Raw genomic sequence first — 20,871 nt, forward strand, 5'->3', positions numbered from 1 at the left:
TAAGTTAAAAAACATCAAAATTTTAAATTAGATTTTCTTATAAATACAGGACTTCATTAATTTTATCTTAATATTGACTCTTTTATATATTATATTTTACTTGTGCATTAACTTGTTCCAATACAAAATTATAAAACATAATAATTAGTAAATACCAAAGACAAAAATCAATTTTAAGGAATTTTTTTTATTTAGTAGTATCAATTAAATTTAAAAAGTGAATTACAAGAAATAAACTAAATAGTTTCCTCATCAATTAAAACTTTTATTATCAATTTTTGAATATAATTGTATACTAATGATTCAATGATAGAAATATAAATAAATTTGTTGAGTTCAATATTCTTTTATAACTGATAAGTGATATATTCACTCCTAAAAAATATAATTCTAGACGTGCAATGCACGTGCTACTTGCTAATATTTTAAAAGTGTTTTTAGCTCAATTAGACTGTATCGGACAATTGAAAGGAATAACAAAGAATCAAGCCAAGAAAAGAAGCGAGAACAGGCCCAGAGATCATGAATAGATGACTCTAATACCATGCTCAGATTTGGTTATGGAGAAATCCAAGTGCTTTGGAGATGCAAAACTGCTTCTTCGGACATAGGAAAGTGCTCCTATGTTTTCTCAAGCACGACTTCTTCTATACTTGAGACAAAATGAAGCTGGAACCTTCAACACTGTCTTGAGCTTGAAATGTCCCAAAGCCACTTGACTGAAGCTGTTGATGCTCAACACTTGTGGTTTATCATAGGTGTTGTGCACATACACATGTCATCGGCCCAACACCACTATCTATATTAGCGCATGCATTCTATGCAGGTAGCTCAGCAAACCAGAGTCTCTGCCAACACAACAGAAATTTGGAAAAATGATGGTGTTGTTTTTAACGACACAAATATCAAATGACTAGCAAACATGCAATGATTACGGAAACATTTGAAACTCATCTACAAATTTCAAGAACAAGAATGATGGTTTCTCCAATACACAAGTCAAAACACCATATCAAACATTGAAATTTATGTAACTGACTAATTCAAGCCTCAAAAATCACTCATGTTGAAGATCATTTGAGCATTTTCTTGGACAAGACTTGCTCTATCCTCCTAGAAAAGGTGTCCATTCTCAAGCCTTTTGGCAACCATGTGATTGGAGAAGAGACTGCAGCTTCAAACAATTGACGCCGCTCAATTAACATGGGTATATAGGCTTCTCTAGTAAAACTATTTAACATATTGACAAACATTTATAAAGTAGACTAATACATAAATTGTATATGTGCAAGGAACAAACAGAACAGGGAAAACAATTATGAAGATTGATGCTTACATGAAGATCCAGTCATCACAGTTTTGCTCAGCATCGCACATCGTCTTCAACTATCCTCTTCCATATTTGCTGCCTCCTTGACATCCACAGTGATGCTATACTCCTGATCACACCCTAGATAAGAATCACAAATAAAATACAGTATGTATGTCTTCTTCAGAGTATGGTCCTCATCAATATACAGTTTCTTCAGCATGAAATATTCATGATGAAGAATATATATGCCATCATTATCCTCAACAATGATCCAAAACGGCTCCACATACCCATGGACCTTGCATCCCAATGGAAATCAGGGGTAATGGTCAGTTCAACCCTCAAAACAGAGTGAGTTATCGGTCGAACGTGTGCGCTCAGGTTTAGCTTTGGGAACTGATGAATAAATTTATGGAGTGTTCACCAATCTCCTGTGAAGAGAGACCATAGTATCTTTCCCAGACCAGATCTTTCTTTTCCAACTTCATCAGAATTTCATTTGGAATACCATGGAATTGGCGAAGTGGTGTCTGCGCGCTCCACATCCTCTTGCCTGTCATTTTGCATAGTTTCAAAGTCTTCTCTGGCCCATCCCCTTTTCAGAACTATCTCAAACAGAGCATGAATTAGACGTCCGGCACTCTGCAACGAATTGCACAGATATCAAAAATTGAAAAAATGGAAAATTCAAATAGAGAAATGTGATGTGAGAAACCTGAGTAATAAAAACCATGTCAGATGTTAATGACAGTCAGGCTTCAACTGTGAAACATACGTTTGAAGTAAAACATTAATTTTCGCACTAGGTTCCTCTAGACTCTCTTTGATTGGTATTGGAACACAGTCTAAAATCTTGGCTAGTTCCATCTTCTCATCCTGTCTCACAGTTACATATTTGAACTCTTCACTAAGGGAGAACAGACGACAAAGCTCGATATCACCCACCATTGGCTTCAAATGCTCTATGTTTATATTGTCCCGTGAGTTATATAGTATTAGCTGGCAATGCAGCCCAAGTCAGTGACCAGGAAATATTCACTTTTCCCATCATACTTCACCAGGTTATTCTTGGGAAAATTATTTAATTAATGCCAAAAACAATACAGAAAGGGGGTGTTTTCAAAAGTTTTAGAGAAATACGCTTTTAAAAAACAAACAAAAAAAAAAAAGCAGGGACAGTTTGTAGGCTGTTGCAGCTTTGTCATGCAATTGCTGCATGCATGCAGCAAATGTTATTAGAGCCAAACCCGCTGGCTCTAATAACAGTTTTTTCAAGGGTCACCCCTATTCAAGGACCACAATATAACTTGAATAGGGGTGAGCCTTGAAAAAACTGTTGTTAGAGCCAGCGGTTTTGGCTCTAATAACAATTGTGGCATGCATGCAGCAATTGCATGAATTGTCATGCAATTGTCGATACGTCACAGCCAATAGCTAATCTATCGGCTCTGGAAAAGCTGCATTTTTTTTATTTATCGGTCAGAATCGATATTAAACATATCTGTTCTGAACAAGCATTTGTTTTTTTTTTTTTTCTTAAACAAAGAACCATTGTCTCCTATTTCTGTAAAAAATTTGAAAACACCCCCTTTTTGTAATTTTTTTTTTCTTTTTGCATTAACTAAATAATTTTCCCGTTATTGTTATCCAATACTGTAGCAGCTGAATGGATCTGAAATAGCATAACAAGATAAGTTATTCAACAGAAAAACTGATAGGTTACAAATCCACTTGGGAATAAAATATTGAGAATTCTTAAAGTAAATCAAATCAAACCATGTAGCATTCAGAGATGAAGAGAACTTTGATCTTCTTATTTTTGTTCTTACTTTCTGTGTTTTCAGGTTTATTTCAGGGGGGGTCTAGGGTCGAGGCGGGTATAAAGCAGTGCAAGAAAATCACCAAATAGAGCAATCCCCTCCCCCCACCATCCCAAAGAAAGGGGAAAAAAAAGAAAAGAAAATGAGAGAGCAAAATGAAGATTAAGTCTCTTACTACAAGTGAAATACAACTATCCAATCAATTCTTAATGTTAGTGTGTTTTGTCACCAAATCAGTGGACTCATGATACAACAGAACCAACCTTAACACAGAGCTAAAGAGGGATTGACAAAATCTTAAGAATAAACAAATCATATATAATGCTTACCAGATCAACTCTTCTTTCCTCCAAAGTTTCGTCTCGTATTTGCACGCTTCCTTAGAATTCTGCACAGTTCCTAGGACGATTTCTGCATTTAACTGATCAGCCAATTTCAAGATACACAAAGGGGCTTACTGGAACTCACCAGAGAGAGTGTGTGTGTGCAGACTTTGGAAGAGTGGGAGACAGTTGAATGTTGTGGAGTGTGAGAAAAAAACACTGCTTAAACCAAACTTGGGAGTTTGCCCTCTCTTCCTATGAAAAAGAATCTTAAACAAATAGACAAGTTAGTACAAGTTCAAGCAAGCATATACAGACAAGGCTGGTTGCTTACTGGTTTTTACTATTTTTAATAGGTGGAGACTTATGCAATTATCATGTCAAGGCTGGTGATAATGCCAGAGCAACTAATGCTCTGTCTAGGCCAAATATTTTGTTATGAACACTTTTAGCACCACCGGGAATTCCACATCATGAGTTGACTTATTTGGCTATGGAAAAAGTACCTTGTGCTGTTTACTTTTTGCGCTCTTCCACAGGTACCCTTTGAACTGATATAAAACATACAATCACATGTACATAGGAATGAGAAGTACTAGCAATCACAAGTGTATAACACAATCTATCAACTGCAGAGATATGAAATGTTATACCACTGAATTACTCAACACGGAATACCACGTGCACATCTTTAAAAAAGAAGTCAACCTCACTTTCATTTCATGTTCAAAAAGACAATATATTTTGAAAACTTTCAAATTTCATGTGAGTATATAAATACAAACCTTTCACAGGTAAAAGATACGAGTACAAGTCACAATTATGACATATTTGTCAACATCAGTTAAACAGTTCAGCACCTAAGTTTCATGCATAAATCAAGGATATGAAGAGGGAAAAAATGTGAATTAGGGAAAAGTTCCTTTGGCCATGATCCATGGTACAACACCATTGCAGCCTGCAAAATAACAAAGCACAAATTAGGTAAAAGTTTCTTTCAAAAGAGACTAATTATACAGTTTGTGTTATTATGGATATTAGCTTGCATCTTGCTCATTGCAATACTTGTATTATTCTGATATGAAGTTGCATCAAAATTGGAAAGCCCAAGTTTCTACCTAAATCAAATAGATGTACAAAATAGGCTAGATTTACATAGTTCAGCAGACCAATAAGTTTGGTCAAGTTGTTTACATAAGTTCTAGAATCCAGTATGTTGTGGAAATGTCAAGAACTGACAAATTGGCAGCTGAACAAATTTCATATTATTATCAAAGGTTATTTTCAAATGTGTGAAGTATTAAAGAATTACATTATATACTTACGAGATAAATGTCGATCTTGAAATTTATGCAGAAAGATATCATACCTACTGTAACTAACGAACTTATTCATGGTAGGTGGAAAGGCAAATAAGTTTATAACTAGTGTCAGTTATATGATTTCAGGGTTGATTCCTACAAGAGCAGGCAAGCATTAAAATCCTCTTCCATTGTAACAAAATTTCTCTCTCATTGAATTCTGAAATAATTTTATTTGGTGATGATGTAAGGCTAGTTACGTACTCTCTGGAGTAGGAAAATGAAAGGTCGCTTAAACAAGTCATTTTCACATAAAATACATTTCATAAACACATAATAATGCAAAGTTCCATTAACTAGAAATTCTAGACAATGTTCTGGTTCTGCAAGAAAAGAATAGAGTCTGTCTCAATCTGAAGATGGATAACCAAAAAATAAAATATATATGAATAACTTAAACTAAAAGTCATGGATTAGTAAGTCAATGATCTGCTCATTCGAAATTAAAAAATCAGAAAAGAAATATATTCATATATTTGGAAGATAGACTAACTCTGGATGAACGAGGAGCTGTAACTAATTTGTGATGCTGCATATTCTGGCTGCACCAGAAGAATATAAAGTTTCTTTCTCAATCTGGAGAGAGAGCATAATTAGTGACAATATAAAACTTGTTTCCACTAGATGTAAAATTAAGTAAATAACAATGTAAAACTATAAGCATTAGTCACGATTTATGCTCATTCCTCATCATATTTACTCTGAGTTACATTTACACAAACAGCCGTCAGAGAAACTAATACATAAACGTAGGACACCTGACCACAATTATTATTCTTGATGAACATTGGACTGTGATATAACAAAGCAATAATTTAACACAACTGAAGACTAAGGTGTACTAAATTGCCTTTTTTAATGAGAAATTAAATATATTTTCTATGGGCTTTTTCTCTATTTTTATTTCTTTTTTGGTTGTGAGTGTGGATGGGGTCGTGTGGGGCCCGCGGGCGATGCAGACATTTTTTTTCCTTTATTGATTCACTTCATTAGGAGACAGCAGTTGGGAAAGAGGAAAAACTCAAAGAAAGCTAGACAAAATTACCTTCAGCCATTTCTGTAAGTTGAGCATGTCTCATTGGTGGGCTCCACATGGCAGCTCCAGTATTCCAGACAGAGGAAGACCGTAAGGACAAGAATGATAATTGGAACCATGACAATTTGTCCACTTATAATTACCACATCATCTTCAATCACCAGTAATTACCACAAGAGCATTCACCATCCTTGAAATGATGAAACCTCTTTCCATCTCTCACAATAATCTCTCTAGCCTCTGCTTTGGACATGAACTTGATTGCATTGTGACAGTCCCCACAAATACGTAGGTTCTTGAAGATCCTAATGGTGGCGCCACGAGGAAGTTTAAGGAGTCCATATACAACTGCCAGCTTCTCACTATGAGTAGACAAGGCATGTTCTTTCTGTTCCGACTCCATATCATGCAGGACATACTTAGTGTCCGGAACATATCCCAATTTCCTTAACTTGAGTACCAACTCCTTCAGATAACTGTAAACTGCTTGCACCTCAGGGTGCACTGTGTCATCAACTAAAAATACGTGCACCTTATTTTCAACCTCAAGCCAACTACAACCAGGCTCTTTCTTCACACCTCGATCCCTCATAAATTTTCGAACCATTGCCACTTCACCCCATCGGCCTGCAGAGGCGAACATATTTGCCAAAAGTATATAGGTGCCATCATGTTGCGGAATCATCTCAAAGAGTTGTTCAGCAGCATACACCCCTAAATCCATGTCACCATGAAGCCGACAGCCAGCAAGTAAAGCTTCCCAAATTGGTGCTCCAGGCTGGAAAGGCATAGTCTGAGTCACATTTTTGGCTTCCATCAATTTTCCAGCTCGACACAACAAATCAATTAACCGCGCATAATGATCTTCACCAGGAGTTATGCCATATACTTTCTCCATAGAATTGAAATAATTTTGTCCTTCTTCAACTAAACCTGCATGACTACATGCAGAGAGGACTGTGAGGAATGTAATGCGGTCAGGCAATATCTGTTCTTCCAACATATATTCAAAATGTTCTAGCGCTTCGGCACCATGTCCATGTTGTCCAAAGGCTGCTATCATAGCATTCCAAGACACAGAATCCAGACAAGGCATGGTAAGAAACACATTGCGCGCAGCATCAAGGACACCGCATCTAGAATACATTGTTATTAGGGCATTTCCAGCAGAAAGGCTTGAATCAAAACCAAGCCGGATAAGCTGAGCATGGAGTTGGCGCCCTTGTTCCAAAGCTGCAAGTACAGCACAAGAGGTAATGGCTCCTGAAAATGCATAGTCACATGGTTCCAACCCAGATGACTTCATCTTGTTGAAAAACTTCAAAGCCTCTTCACCTAACCCATGTTGGGCCAATCCTGATATCATAACCGTCCAAGATAACATGTTCTTCTCAGACATCTGATCAAAAATGGATCTTGCCTCATGAATTCTCCCGGCACTAACATAAGCTGATAAAATTGCATTCCAAGAAATAAGATCCTTAGTGCAAATTGAGTCAAAAATACTTCTTGCTTGGTCAATTTTACCACATTTCCAATACAATGTAATCAAAGCATTATTCACAGAAATCATGAAATCCCGAGCAGGTTTTGCCTCTGTCCGCAGGATGTACGCATGAACTTGCTTGCCATGAAGAAACAACTCAGCATCAGCACAGGCGCTGAGGACATTGGTATAGGTAAAATCATCATGCTTAATCCCCAAAGAGTGCATCTTTCTGAACATTTCAAACACCGCGAACACCATACCCTTCTGCACATACCCAGAAATCATAGCATTCCATGCCACCACCAACTTTTCATCCATCCCGTCAAAAACTTCCCTAGCAGCATCGAGATCTTCATTTTTCACATACCCCGTGATGATTGTCGTCCATGATAATTCATCCTTTTCCAGCATCTCATCAAATAACTCCCTTGCCGAAGCCATCAGTGAAGAAGACGAGGAAAATGGCGATAATGCGCACTTGACATAAAGTGATATGAGCGCGTTCACCACTGAGGTAATTGATGCAGCCCCTGACTTGACCACAGCACAGTGTAGCTGCTGACAATGCCTCTCGTGATCAGCTACAAGTGCCAAAGCACCAAGTACGCTTGTATATGTAAAATTATCAGGTCTGAAACCCTTTTGCCTCATTTCATTGAAGAGTCGAATAGCTGCATGGCCATCGTTGTTATGGGAATAGCAAGTAATCATAGAATTATAACAAACAGTATCACGAATTCTTAGTGGAGTCTTGTCAAAAATCTCTCTAGCCATCTTGGGCTTCCCGGAAGCAGAGTAAGCAGCAATTAAAGTGGTTCTTGCAACCACATCTGGTTGGGGGATTTCATCAAACAGTCTTTTTGCATAGTTAAAGTTGGAGGATTTGCAGTAAAAATCAATCAGGCGGTTAAGTATGTGGCCACGTGGGATGAACCCAGAAGCAATCATGTGGGCGTGAACGGCAGGGGCGAGAGCGTAGACAGGGGGGCCGCGCTGGAAGCAGAGCTGAAGCTTGGCGGCATATTGGTTGGCCGTTGCGCTGATATCCGCCGTTCTCCGGAAGTACTGATGCGAGTAGAAGGAATTGGGGGCCGCATTCTTCATATTGGCAACGGCGGGACATGGGAATATTAAATTGAAGTAGGCCTTGCCAATGGGTAGTGTAGGGCAAGGCCAAATACTGTACTCTAGAAAAATACTCAAAGCCAGACCCAATGGTCCAAGATCCGAATCTATTTTGAGTGTTTATTGAATCTGCTAAGAAGAGATATTCAAACTTCAGCTCAGATAAAATGACAGAAAGATAACCTATCATCCTTAAATCATTGTTCAAACACAGTAAGAATAAGTCCTCGTGCAAAACTGCAATATTATGCTCAGACCCTTTCTCCCTCAACACACTCAAATCATTACTGTCACATACTTATATAGTGCTTAAGTTTAAGCTAAGCATAATTGATGAATTATCTCACAGTAGCATTCACCAAAACTAAGTATTATAAATATTTAAATTGCCGATGATTTTATTACAGTTACATCCGTTACCAATAATATTATCATTACCCCTCAAACTGTAATAAAAATTTCACTACAACTGACTAGGTTTTAGTGTAATCATCACCAGATACTACTAACACAGACAACATACTACAACTATGCGAAATCAATTAAGTCATTTGCAGGAACACAAGTGCCTCCTTCACATGTCCATAGGAGGAATGCCCTTTTCACTTTACTCTACTTGATCCGGCTCGATTTGTGGGACCTCGATTAACGACTGTGATCCATCCACGTCACCTCCCAAAATTTGTGATAGGGCTTGAGGATAAAACTAGTAGGTCAAATTAGTCGGGTTCGTCCCCGATGAAAACCCTCCGACGCCCAAATTAGATAAAGGTCGAGAGGAAAATGTGCGATGCCACATTAACAATTAAGTGCGATAGATGTCCATTACCTCAATTTGATCAGGCTTAGAGTATTTATAAGGTTCCACTGGGTACTGTAAATCAATACGTGTCATGATCCGAGTTTTCCTCACTCCAATCGTACGGTGTTCAATCATCCACCTATCTGGGTCGAATTGCAGGGCGGGTCCAGGTGACCCAAACCCCAATAATATTCGCGGATCCTTGGTGAAATGACCCTCATGCCCTTAATAAAGGGCTTTTTCATCTTTTAATAATTAAATCTCCATCATAACTCCCCCACTTCTTCTAAGTGTAATTAATTACTTTAGAAAAAGTCGAATAGTCGCCAGCTCTAAATTGAAGTGTCGCCTCGATCCATGTGATCACATGTGTCGTTCACCAAATGGTCCCTCTCTGGCGCGCCCTTCCAGACCTTCACCTATATATACCCCCCATTTTTAAAATATTGCTACTGACTTCACCTCCCACTGAAATTGTTGCCTGCGTTCCTTCAACCTCCTTCTCGACCTCTATAAGGTATCAAGTCTTCCTCTAACTCTTCTAATTCCAGTTCTTTTTCAACTTCTGCGACCTCCCCTATAAAAGTAGCAACCCCAGTTCCTACAAAGGGTCCGTCTAGGGCTAGGTCTAGGTCTAGTTGCCAGGTAGAATCGCCGGACGACCGGGTTCCTAGACACGTTAAATTCCAAATGATGTTAGAGCGTAACCCTTGGACTAGTATAGTGAGTATTGTAAAATTCCAAATTCATCGCATAAAAGAAAAATATTTTATTCCCAATGATTTTGAGGTCATTATTCCTCGCTCATTTGATCACATGCATATGCCTCATAGAGGATTTTGCTCCTTCTCACTTCATCATTTTGATACCGGACTGTGTTTACCCCTAGCTCCATATATAGCTCAAATTCTTAGGAGTTTGAATTTGTGCCCTATGAAACTATTCTTCAATTCTATCAGCCATATTATCCTCTTTATCATAATAATGCAAGTTCACCGATTCGAACCCAATTTTGATAATTTTTTGTTGCTATATTCTTTCACCACCTCGAAGAGATCGGGAGATAAAGGATTTTTCTATCTCTATGCTTGAAAAGACTATAGATACTTAGACACCCTCAAGTCCAACGTAGGTCCATGGAAAGAGAAATTGATATTCGTGCGACCCCCGGGTCAAGAGTGGCCCTTCAAATATAAATGGAGTATAGACAAACCGGAACCAGTTACTAAGGGAGGGAGGCTGGAAAGAGATCAAATAAACAGTCTCACTTCTATTCGTACTCGAAAAAATTCTGGTAGAAGAAGTACTTTGGCTCGCATATCTCAGTCCAGCACCCCTCTGAGTTAGGAGTTCATTAGGTGACCATTTCTTTCTTTCTTTCCCTTTTTTTCCGCTTCAATTCCAATTTTTTAACTTTTTGTGCTCGCATATAACGCAATCATACAAGCTCGCACTGCTCAATGCCTCAAGGCCAGGGGAGATACTAGGGAGCAGGTCGCCCCTGGCAGGTCTAACTCAATCTGCAGAGGGAAGGAAAACCTTCAGACCCACATGGGGAGTTCTACACACAGCACAGGAATTGTCACAAAATGAAAAAAACAATTGAGAAGAACATATGAATTTAAAAAGAAAGAGAGGGGACTCAACTTTGACGCAGATCTTCAATTATAGTAAGTTTGAAATGAAGTAAAAACAATTTGTATTTGTTTTGTACCACTTCCTACTATTCACATTCCACCTCCTTACAGATATCACTTCTAAAACTATTTAATAAAATTTTGCCGAACGCTTACAAAATTGACTGGCAGGCCATGGCATCTACAATTTTATTTTGTTTTGAAAATTAACATATCAGTAGGGAAGCAAATATTTTCAATTGATCACTTGACACTCACTCATGAAGTAGAAGACACCATGCAAATTATGCACTGAGCTGGTCCTGCGACTGACTGTCCACACCCCACAAACTCCAGACATAAAAGTTAATTAGATTGCAATTGCAGAAACAAATTCTTCAAATCCCAGATTCTCAATACAACAAGAGCAAGTTACGAGCTATTGAACGTCAATGTAACCAGAAATAAAGAGCTATTAGAAAACTAGTAGGATGATACCAGTCTACAACATACGTCACATTTACGCCTACATTCATCCAAAATGACCCCATTATTACAAGAGAAACAGCAGTGGCCAAGTAGGTGTTGTACACATCTCATCGGCCCAACACCACTATCTCTATTAGCACTTGCATTCTTCGCAGGTAGCTCAGCAAACCAAAGTCTCTGTCAACACAATGGAAATTCGGAAAAATGTTGGTATTGTTTTCAATGACATAAATGTCAAATGACTAGCAAACATGTAATGATTACAGAAACAATTGGAACTCATCTACAAATTTCAAGAACAAGGATGAGATCAAGCACGTGGTTTCCCCTCAGTCAAAACACCATAAGAATGAGGCATGCTGGTTGTCAGAAACACAGAAATTGATCTGACTTACTAAATTTATGCCTCAAAAATCACTGAGGTTGAAGATCTTTCAAGCATTTTCTTGGACAAGACTGCTTTATCTCCCTAGAAAGGGTGTCCATTCTCAAGCCTTTTGGCAATTGATGCCGCACAATCAAACAATTGATTCCACTCGATCAACATGAGTATATAGGCTTCTCTAGTAAAATGATTTAACGTACTGACAAACATTGATAAAGTCTTAATAAATAAATTGTATATATGCAAGGAACAAACAGAACAGGGAAAACAATTGATGAAGATCGACGCTTACATGAAGATCCAGTCATCACAGTTTTGCTTGGCATCGCTCATCGTCTTCAACTATCCTCTTCCATATTTGCTGCCTCCTTCACATCCACAGTGAAGCTATACTCCTGATCACACCCTAGATAAGAATCACACATGAAATACAGTGTGTATGTCTTCTTTCCAGGTTCTGCAGGGGCAGTGAAGTCAAGTTTCACCCTGGACTTCCTCTGAAGAGCAACTCTTTTGATAGCAAGCAATTGATTAGTTTTAGTATCACCAACCACCAGCCACCACCCTTCTTCTTTTGATTTAGGATATCTAGGTGCATCCACAGGTCCAACTTCTATCCTTCCTTCAAGATCTCGTTCAAGACTCACATGCACACTAACATCTTCTCCAGCTCCCACATTATCACTATCCAGAACCTCATAAGTTAAATCAATGTTTGGAAAACGATTACAAAATCGAGCAATATCCATCAACTGTGAGTCTGACATTTGCAGGAGGTCTCGCCTTTCATCATCCTCCATCTCCACCAGATCAAAGACTGTCTCAATACTTTTCCCAGGATTTTCCTGGCACCTCTTGGCCAATTCCTTTGTGAAGTGAGGCAGTTGGAGGAGCATAGAGTCGCGTTCCCACATTCCTTGGGTTACCATCTGACTCACTTCCATGGCAAGGAGGGCCAGGTTAAGCCATCCATTGCTTGAAATAACATCAACCATGGCCTGAAGCAGTCTGCTTGCATAAATTAGCACCTCTTGTTGGTCAGAAGCCAAGTTTCCACCTATCGTTTGCCTAGAGAAATGAGCTTGTAATAGAGCATTTGCCTTCACGTTTGGATCCGTGTACTTTGGGTTCTCAAAGGAGAAGCGCTGGTGATTGATTAACCTACGTATCAACTCGTCTTCACCAGGTCTTATTGGAAGCTGTTCATACTCTGAAGCTGAGGCCAAAATTTCCAAAAGACCCTTCAACTTTGTTTTAGAAGTCAGAGAAGAACTAAAACGCTCGATTGTGGTGTAACTGATGTAATAATATGAGGCAATCATGCCAAGATTCAGAGGTGACAACAAAAATTCATCCTCAATAGCCACACATTTACTTGCTTCCAGATCACTGATAGTGTTCTCCACGAGCTCCGAGAGATGATCAGAAAGATGCCTGTGACTGACACCCTGAAGATTATAATAGTTCGGATTCTGCGTGAGTCTTCTGTACATAAATGTCCAAGTTAGGTAGTCTACTGCATCCTGCTTGTTTTGTATGACTCCCACAACCACCTCCGCATTTAGATTATCATGCAGATAATGATGTAAATGGCTTTCCACTGGGAAGGCTTCATACAGAAACTTCTTATAATATTCTTTACGTGGTGCATGACAAAGGATGACACATTTTCCAGAGTTGTCTACAAGAGGTCGACTGGCATGACCCATCATCTGCAACAAATCAGTGACAGGATAATCAGTGTGAGCATTTTCCCTGCCATCATAATACTGTGTACCCATAACCACTACCAGATGCGCAGACAGTGGGACTCCCCAACACATCGAGCTGCTCATTACACAGACTTGAATCCACCCTGTTTCAAAAAGTGTTTTCACTATATCCTGATCTGTACTGCTTAGACCCTCATGCAAATAACCGACACCAAATTGAATTGTCTCCTTCAACATAGGTTCCTTGATGTTGGCAACAAATGGCTCCAGCTCTTCTGCAGACTTTAATAGGAACAAGGGTTTTTGCTCACTGTCCACACTCGAATATGTCATCAGATCCACAGCAGTGAGACGGGCATGCTTTCTGGTGGGAACAAACACAATTGCAGGTTTTCCATTCTTAGCATGCTGCACAATTGCAGTGTAAGTAGGTTTTGTCATAGCTTGCATCCTGGCTTCAAAATTAGCAATGTCAATACCCTGAATGTGAATTTCCAGAGGCACCGGCCTAACGCCAGGAGGAAAATTGAAAAGACCATGAGATGTGGCACCAATCCATTCCCCCAAATCCTTGGCATTCGCAAGAGAAGTTGACAGTGCGACAATGCGGATTTTGTTCTCCAGCTGACTAGCAATGTACCGCATCCTGGAGACAATGATTTCCAAGATTGGGCCACCTTGACCCCCAATCAAATGGAGCTCATCAACAATGAAGAGACTAACCTGCTGAACATGCTTCCGCTGTTTCCATCTGCGAGATAAAGCATCCCATTTCTCAGGGGTGCTGATAATTATTTGACCTTTCTCAAGAAGCTTCAAGTCGGTTGCAGTCTCCCCTGTCAATTCAACCACTCTCATTCCAAGACCCTCTCCAAATTTTTTCTTCCAATCAAGATACTGTTCCTTTGCAAGAGCTTCAACAGGAGCAATATACACAGCCCGCATGACACTATCAGGTCCTTTTTGATGATTTCTTAGAATGGCAAACTCAGCACATATGGTCTTCCCACTACCAGTCGGCGCAGCAACCAAAACATTGTCATCTGAGTTATACAAGATGGTAAAGACCTGGGTCTGGACAGGATTGAAATGCTTGAATTGTTGATAAAGGGCTTCATATGCCGGGTTCCGCAGTGCTGTCACAGGAAGGGGCTGCAAATCCAGCAACTCTGTTGGAGGTGGATACTTCTCAGGCAAAATGAGGTGCCTGAAAGAAACTGGAAGAACAGTCTGAGCCCCTAGCCATCTATCAGACACAACATTAATGAAGTACTGAGGAGGTAGCGGTTCATATATGGGTATGGTGAAATTCAGAGTATGGTCCTCATCAATATACTGTTTCTTCAGCATGAAATATTCATGATGAAGAATATATTCGCCATCATTATCCTCAACAATGATCCAAAACGGCTCAACGTACCCATGGACTTTGTCATCCCACTGGAAATCAGGGGTAATGGTCAGTTCAACCCTCAAAACAGAGCGAGTAATTGGTTGAACGTGGGCACTCAGGTTTAGCTTAGGGAACTGATGAATAAATTTATGGAGTGTTCTTCCCATCTTAGGAAAACGAATGAGTTCACCAATCTCCTGCGAAGAGAGATCATAGTACCTTTCCCAGGCCAGATCTTTCTTTTCCAACTTCATCAAAATTTCATTTGGAATACCATGAAATTGACGGAGCGGTGTCTGCACGCTCCACATCCTCTTGCCTATCATTTTGCATAGTTTCAAAGCCTTCTCGGCCAATTGGGCCCATCCCCTCTTCAGAACTATCTCAAATAGAGCACGCATTAGACGTCCAGCACTCTGCAAACGAATTGCACAGATCCAAAAAATTTATTATAGAAAGAATATGACAGCATCTACAAGGAGAGGATCAAAATTTGAATAAATGGAAAATCAAACAGAGAAATGTGGTGTGACAAACCTGAGTAATAAAAACCATGTCAGATGTTAATGACAGTCCTTCAAGCTTCAACTGTGAAATATACGCTTGAAGTAAAACGTTAATTTTTGCACTAGGTTCCTCCAGACTCTCCTTGATTGGTATTGGAACGCGGTCTAAAAGCTTGGCTAATTCCATCTTCTCATCCTGTCTCACAGTTACGTATTTGAACTCTTCACTAAGGGAGAACAGACGACAAAGCTCGATATCACCCATTGTTGGCTTTAAATGCTCATTGTATGTTGATATTGTCCCATGAGTTATATAGTAATAGCTAGCAATGCGGCCCAAGTCAGTGACCTGGAAATATCCACTTTTCCTATCATACTTCACCAGGTTATTCTTATCCAATATTGTAGCAGCTGAATGGATCTGAAATAGCATTACAAGAGAAGTTATTCAACAGGAAAATTGAAAAGACACAAAGCCACTTGGGAAATAAATATTGAGTATTCCTAACAAACCATGTAGCATTCAGAGATTAAGAGAACTTTGTTCTTCTTAATTTGTTTCTACTTTCTGCATTTTGAGGTTTATTTTTTTATTTTTATTATTATTCCCTTTTTTTTTGTGTTGGGGGGGGGGGGGAGAGCAAGGGTTTGAGGTGGGCATAAAGCAGTGCAAGAAAATCACCAAATTGTGCAATCCCACCCCCACCACCCCAAGAAAAGGAAAAAGAAAAAGAAAAGAAAAGGAGACAACAACATGAAAAATAAGTCTCTTACTACAAGTGAATTACAAGTATCCAAACACAAATTCTTCATGTTAGTGTGTTTTGTCATCCAAATCAGTGCATTCATGATAGGACAAAACCAACCTTAACACAGAGCTAAAGAGGGATTGGGAAAATCTTCAGAAATCAACGACGACGTATATGTAATGCTTACCAGATCAGCTCTTCTTTCCTCCAAAGTTTCATCTCGTTTCAGAACATCAGGTGCCAAACCATAGAGGGTAGGATTCCGCACCATGCGAACACAAAGGTAAGTGTATAAGAGCCATTTGCACGCTTCCTTAGCATTCTGCACAGTTCCTAGGACGATTTCTGCATTCAGCTGATCAGCCAATTTCGAGATAAACTGACTTTCAATCGGAAGCTGCTGATTCATTAAAGATAGATAATATTGCAATTCACTATGTCCTGTTATAATTATGCCTTCACCATAGGTGTCATACTGAGGCCTTCCAGCACGACCAAGCATCTGCATGACATCTAGAGGGCTTAACTCGGTCCATGCTCCTTTCTCTGGATTGTATATTTGAGTACCTTTAATAATAACAGTATGAGCAGGCAAATTGACACCCCAGGCCAGAGTTGCAGTAGAAACCAAGACTTGCACGTGGCCATCTGCAAAAAGCTCCTCAACAATTTGCCGGTCAGCTCTAACCATCCCAGCATGATGAATTGCAAAACCATATGGCAGTAGGTCCTTGAGATCACTGCTCTTCACCAGCTCGGTGTGACTCTGAAGAATTTCACGGCTTGCACTATCCTCCTTCAAGAATTTACCAAGAGTGTCATTAGCAAGAGCAGTATCACGAATTGCACGAGCTGTCTTGGTCGTCTCCTTCCTGGAGTGCACAAAGATCAGCACTTGATGTTTTCCAGCAACACCAATAACCTTCTCGTAACACACATCATTCATCAACTGAAATCTCTGTAATGGCTTCTTTACTGTAATCCCAATGTACTGCTGAGCCAGAGGAACAGGCCTGTAGCTATTATCAAAATGGAAGAGCCCCTTGTCTAATTTAACCCGCAAAAATATTGCCACATCTTCATAGTTTGGAAGTGTAGCAGACAAGCCAACCAGCCGAATGTGCTCTTTTGTGGTTTCAATTTGCCTAACAGTTCTTGCAATAATACTTTCAAGTACAGGACCTCTATTATCATGCAGAAGATGGATTTCATCAATAATGAGAAGTTTTACAAGCTGTGTATATGTTCGGTCACCTGATTTTCTGGTAATGATGTCCCACTTCTCAGGGGTTGTTACTATAATTTGAGTCTCTTCAATCTGCTGACGAGTCAACGTTTGATCTCCACTCAGCTCTTTAACCTTGACACCATATTGCTCCAGACGATTAGAAAGGTTGCCCACCACCTCAGCAACCAGAGCCTTCATAGGCGCAACATATACAATCTTATAATTGCTGTGATTAATTGACCCATCTTCATTCATATTCAAAGCAATCTGCTGAAGTATCGTAAGCATCGCAACATTTGTTTTCCCAGCCCCAGTAGGAGCACATAATAAGATATTTTCTGCACTGAATAGTGCGGTCTCATAAACTTTACTCTGGACCCTGTTCAACTGGCTCATTCCTTTGAAAGCTGGTTGTGCCCAGTCAGGCATGTCAGAGATCTTCACAAGTTTTTCTCCAGAAGCCAATGGCACTGGCTTCAGAGCTGGCACATGAACTTCTTCGTAACCCTTCCTATGATTTCTATAAGAACCCACAGGAAGCTCACATTTTTTGTTTGCCATTAACAAGCCACCTTGGTGAAAGGCAAGGCTCTCAAGGTCAAGCAGTTGTCGCTGACCCTTCAACCAACCACCATCAGCATCTCTATCAACTAGCTCACGACGCTCGCGGTCACCATCTCCACCAGTTTCATCCTTCAGTCGCCGAGCCTCCTCCCTAATGCTTTTCTCCAAGTGCTTCTGCCTCTCCTTTGCAGTAGCTCGAGTGGCATGCAATTGCTCCAGGATTGCAGCATGATCAGGTCCTAACCCCATCATTTCCTCTTCAATCTCTTTTCTCTTCTCCTGGTCTTCAGCTCTTGCCAGGCGGGTACACCATACTACTTTCAACCTGTTCCGCAATAAATATTTGATAAGACTAAACTTATCAAACTGCAGATGAACCAACAGCTTGGTCTCAACTTCACGGTCATCACCTTCAGCAAGAATTTTCAGGACCTCTTCTGCAAGCTTCTGACTCTGCTGCGGATCAATATTCTGGTCATAAGCCTGCGAGATCTTCCTTTGAAGCCAATACGCATCAATATCCTGAACATTCAAGGTCATTCCCTCGTTGGCTTCCTGCTCCTCATCATCATCAATTCCACCACCCATCTGCATAGCCCCAGAACCATCCACTTCTGCCACATCATCATCATCCTCTTCGTCCTCAGGTACCATATCCAGATCACTCTCTTCCTCTTCCTCTTCATTTTCCTCAAACTCAACAGCAACACCAACATCATCATCAAGGCCATCATCTCCATTAACAGCAGCATCGCCAGCATCACCACCATCATGATAATCAGTGATAAGCCTCCCAATTGATACCAGCTGGTCAAAAGTATGGTTGGGAATGGGATTCAACAACTTCTCAATCTCCTTCTTCTTATCAGGATTCTTGATGGTTTCATTCTTGAGGACGGCCAAAATCTCATCAGCAGCACCGCTTACAATATTGAGAGGCTGCCCACCCAACTGTTGCTGAATAACACTGAGCATGGCTTCATAAGCAGCCCTTGTCTCCTTAGTCTTGGGCTGATAAACACCTTCATCCGAAGAAGTGAGGACACTTTCTTCCTGAAGGCGCCTCTTTTTGCTCCTAGGAGGAGCAGCATCAAAAACAGCCTCCCGGTCCTTCTTCTTCTTGGACTTCTTGAGCTTCTCCTCCAATTCAGGGGGTTTATCCCTATAAGCTCGGTCCCCAAAGGATTTTGGGTCAATCTTCCCCCAAAGGGATTCTGGTTCACCAGTAGGCTCATGGGTGTCGCGAGGGCGAGAGTCAGTGGTGAGGACAAGGCTCGAGTTAGCTCTATACTCGTACTGCTTGAACCGAGCATGGGCCTCTGCACCACCACCAGGGTGAGCCATCTTGTACGTTCCGTTAAGAGAATTTCCTACCTTATAACATGCAGAAGCCTTTACTCAGTGACTAGACTGAAGCCAATCAATTCAAACCAAAAACACTGGAGTAGGATGAGAATTTAATGACAAATCAACTTTTATCATCTCTTCCTGGGTTTGCAATATAGGCAGGAAGAAGGTCGAAAGTGAAAACAAATTGTGCCCTAGACTTGTCCTGGCTACTATAGAATCAACTAAAAGCACTGAACAAATAGCAAAAACACGAATAGTAAAGGGGATTGAACTTAAAATACAAGATGACACCAAAATACAAAAAGGAGGCAAAATAGACTTACCTAAATACGAAATCCGAAGCGAGCCGTCATATACACTGCGAACCGATTGGAAAGAGCAGAGACAGTGCAAGAAAAGTTAAAAACAGTGATGGAGAGAGGTAATGTGGCTAGAGATTTATAAAGGGAGGAGAAGCGAAAAGGGTTTCTGAGTGGGGCCAAGATTTAAGTAAACCGCCTTTGTAAGGGGATGGAGAAGCTACTACTAATATCAGAGTCTCAGTCATCGCATTCGCTCAAGACGTTCATATAATTATTAATATTTAGGTTAAGCAGACAATAATCCAATGAAAAACCTACTTTGCCACACAAGAACAATCAGAAAAATGAATAGCCATATATGAATCCAAGCATTCCTAAACAGAGAACAAAATAATTACCAGATCCTGATGCGGTGGTGTGCAGACTGCAGAGTGATAAAAACACTACAAATTAGAGATATGTTGGTGCAGGACCTGCAGGTAGGTATGTAAATGCGCAACAGTATGCGAGAGAGAGAGAGAGAGAGGGCTTTTCATTGAGACTTTACAATTTTATTTTTCTTTTTTAGCTAGAGATTATACAATTTATTATGCCTTGGTTGAGGGTTGGTGTCCGAGTTCGAGATCATGGTTTGGATTCATATATTGATAACTATCTTATTTTTATATAAATTTATTTGTAATTTGTTATTTTATTATTTTTAACTATGTTGATTTATTTATTGAATTTGATGCATTGTACAATTTATTAAAATACTGATATAATAATATAATTAGGGCTTCAATCTCAAAAGTGTGAAAGGTAAAAAACCCAATTTATTTTAGCAAAAAACAAAAATTCTTTATAAGAAAATAGGCTAAACATTCTCCCATGTCCATTAGATTACACTAACACTGTTAACTTTTGAGCGATTGGACCTTTAAGCCTCAATTTTTATAATTGTTCGATTTGTAACTTGTATTGTGGGATGTATTGAATTATTTATAACCATTAAACTTTAAATTTTAAGAATCAACATTTCGAATTGTAAGATTTTCAAATTTAAATTATATAAAATAAATAAATGATGAATAATAAGAACCGTTGAATCATAAGTTCTTTAAAATTAAACATCCATATTGCAATATTTTAAATTTATATTTTTATACTATATAAAATTATAAAAATAAATAATTTAAATATTATTTATAAAAGAAATAGTAGTAAATAATATAAATATGATATATATATATGCAATGTCAATCATCATCGTCACATTTGGACGGCTGTGACGGCCGTCACCCAGTGTATTTTGGACAACAATTCTTCG

General features: G+C 39.4%; 2 protein-coding genes across 20 annotated transcripts; both read right to left on the bottom strand.

Moving 5' to 3' along the window:
• Nucleotides 1–318: 318 nt before the first annotated feature.
• Nucleotides 319–8,798, bottom strand: LOC105178204 (Pentatricopeptide repeat (PPR) superfamily protein). 14 transcript variants are annotated; one of them, XM_088877700.1, is made up of 7 exons: nt 5,862–8,798; nt 5,310–5,392; nt 3,962–4,413; nt 3,601–3,724; nt 3,462–3,520; nt 1,337–1,954; nt 319–848 (listed from the first exon to the last, which is right to left on the bottom strand). In XM_088877700.1, the coding sequence occupies exon 1, from the start codon at nt 8,443–8,445 to the stop codon at nt 6,010–6,012; it is 2,436 nt and encodes an 811-aa protein (XP_088733826.1). In that variant the 5' UTR covers nt 8,446–8,798; the 3' UTR covers nt 319–848; nt 1,337–1,954; nt 3,462–3,520; nt 3,601–3,724; nt 3,962–4,413; nt 5,310–5,392; nt 5,862–6,009. The 14 variants fall into 14 exon arrangements, with proteins under 14 accessions (XP_088733826.1, XP_020547634.1, XP_020547633.1 ...); XM_020691975.2 differs by having other exon boundaries at nt 3,462–3,531; XM_020691974.2 differs by having other exon boundaries at nt 3,462–3,724.
• Nucleotides 8,799–11,240: 2,442 nt separating this feature from the next.
• On the bottom strand, nt 11,241–20,117 carry LOC105178188 (DExH-box ATP-dependent RNA helicase DExH12). Of its 6 annotated transcripts, none has more exons than XR_016063961.1 (6): nt 19,584–19,925; nt 16,306–19,284; nt 15,401–15,790; nt 12,051–15,279; nt 11,769–11,957; nt 11,241–11,550 (listed from the first exon to the last, which is right to left on the bottom strand). XR_016063961.1 is itself a non-coding variant. In XM_020699463.2 (6 exons), the coding sequence occupies exons 3-5, from the start codon at nt 19,252–19,254 to the stop codon at nt 12,097–12,099; spliced, it is 6,522 nt and encodes a 2,173-aa protein (XP_020555122.2). In that variant the 5' UTR covers nt 19,255–19,280; nt 19,584–19,618; nt 19,961–20,114; the 3' UTR covers nt 11,241–11,550; nt 12,051–12,096. The 6 variants fall into 6 exon arrangements, 5 of the variants coding, with proteins under 5 accessions (XP_020555122.2, XP_088733534.1, XP_088733533.1 ...); XM_020699463.2 differs by lacking the exon at nt 11,769–11,957 and adding an exon at nt 19,961–20,114 and having other exon boundaries at nt 16,306–19,280; nt 19,584–19,618; XM_088877408.1 differs by lacking the exon at nt 11,769–11,957 and adding an exon at nt 19,961–20,114 and having other exon boundaries at nt 19,584–19,618.
• Nucleotides 20,118–20,871: the final 754 nt, after the last annotated feature.

This window comes from Sesamum indicum, linkage group LG2, assembly GCF_026168435.1.
Source record: "Sesamum indicum cultivar Baizhima isolate 11 linkage group LG2, ASM2616843v1, whole genome shotgun sequence".
In the NCBI taxonomy this organism is placed as follows: domain Eukaryota; kingdom Viridiplantae; phylum Streptophyta; class Magnoliopsida; order Lamiales; family Pedaliaceae; genus Sesamum; species Sesamum indicum.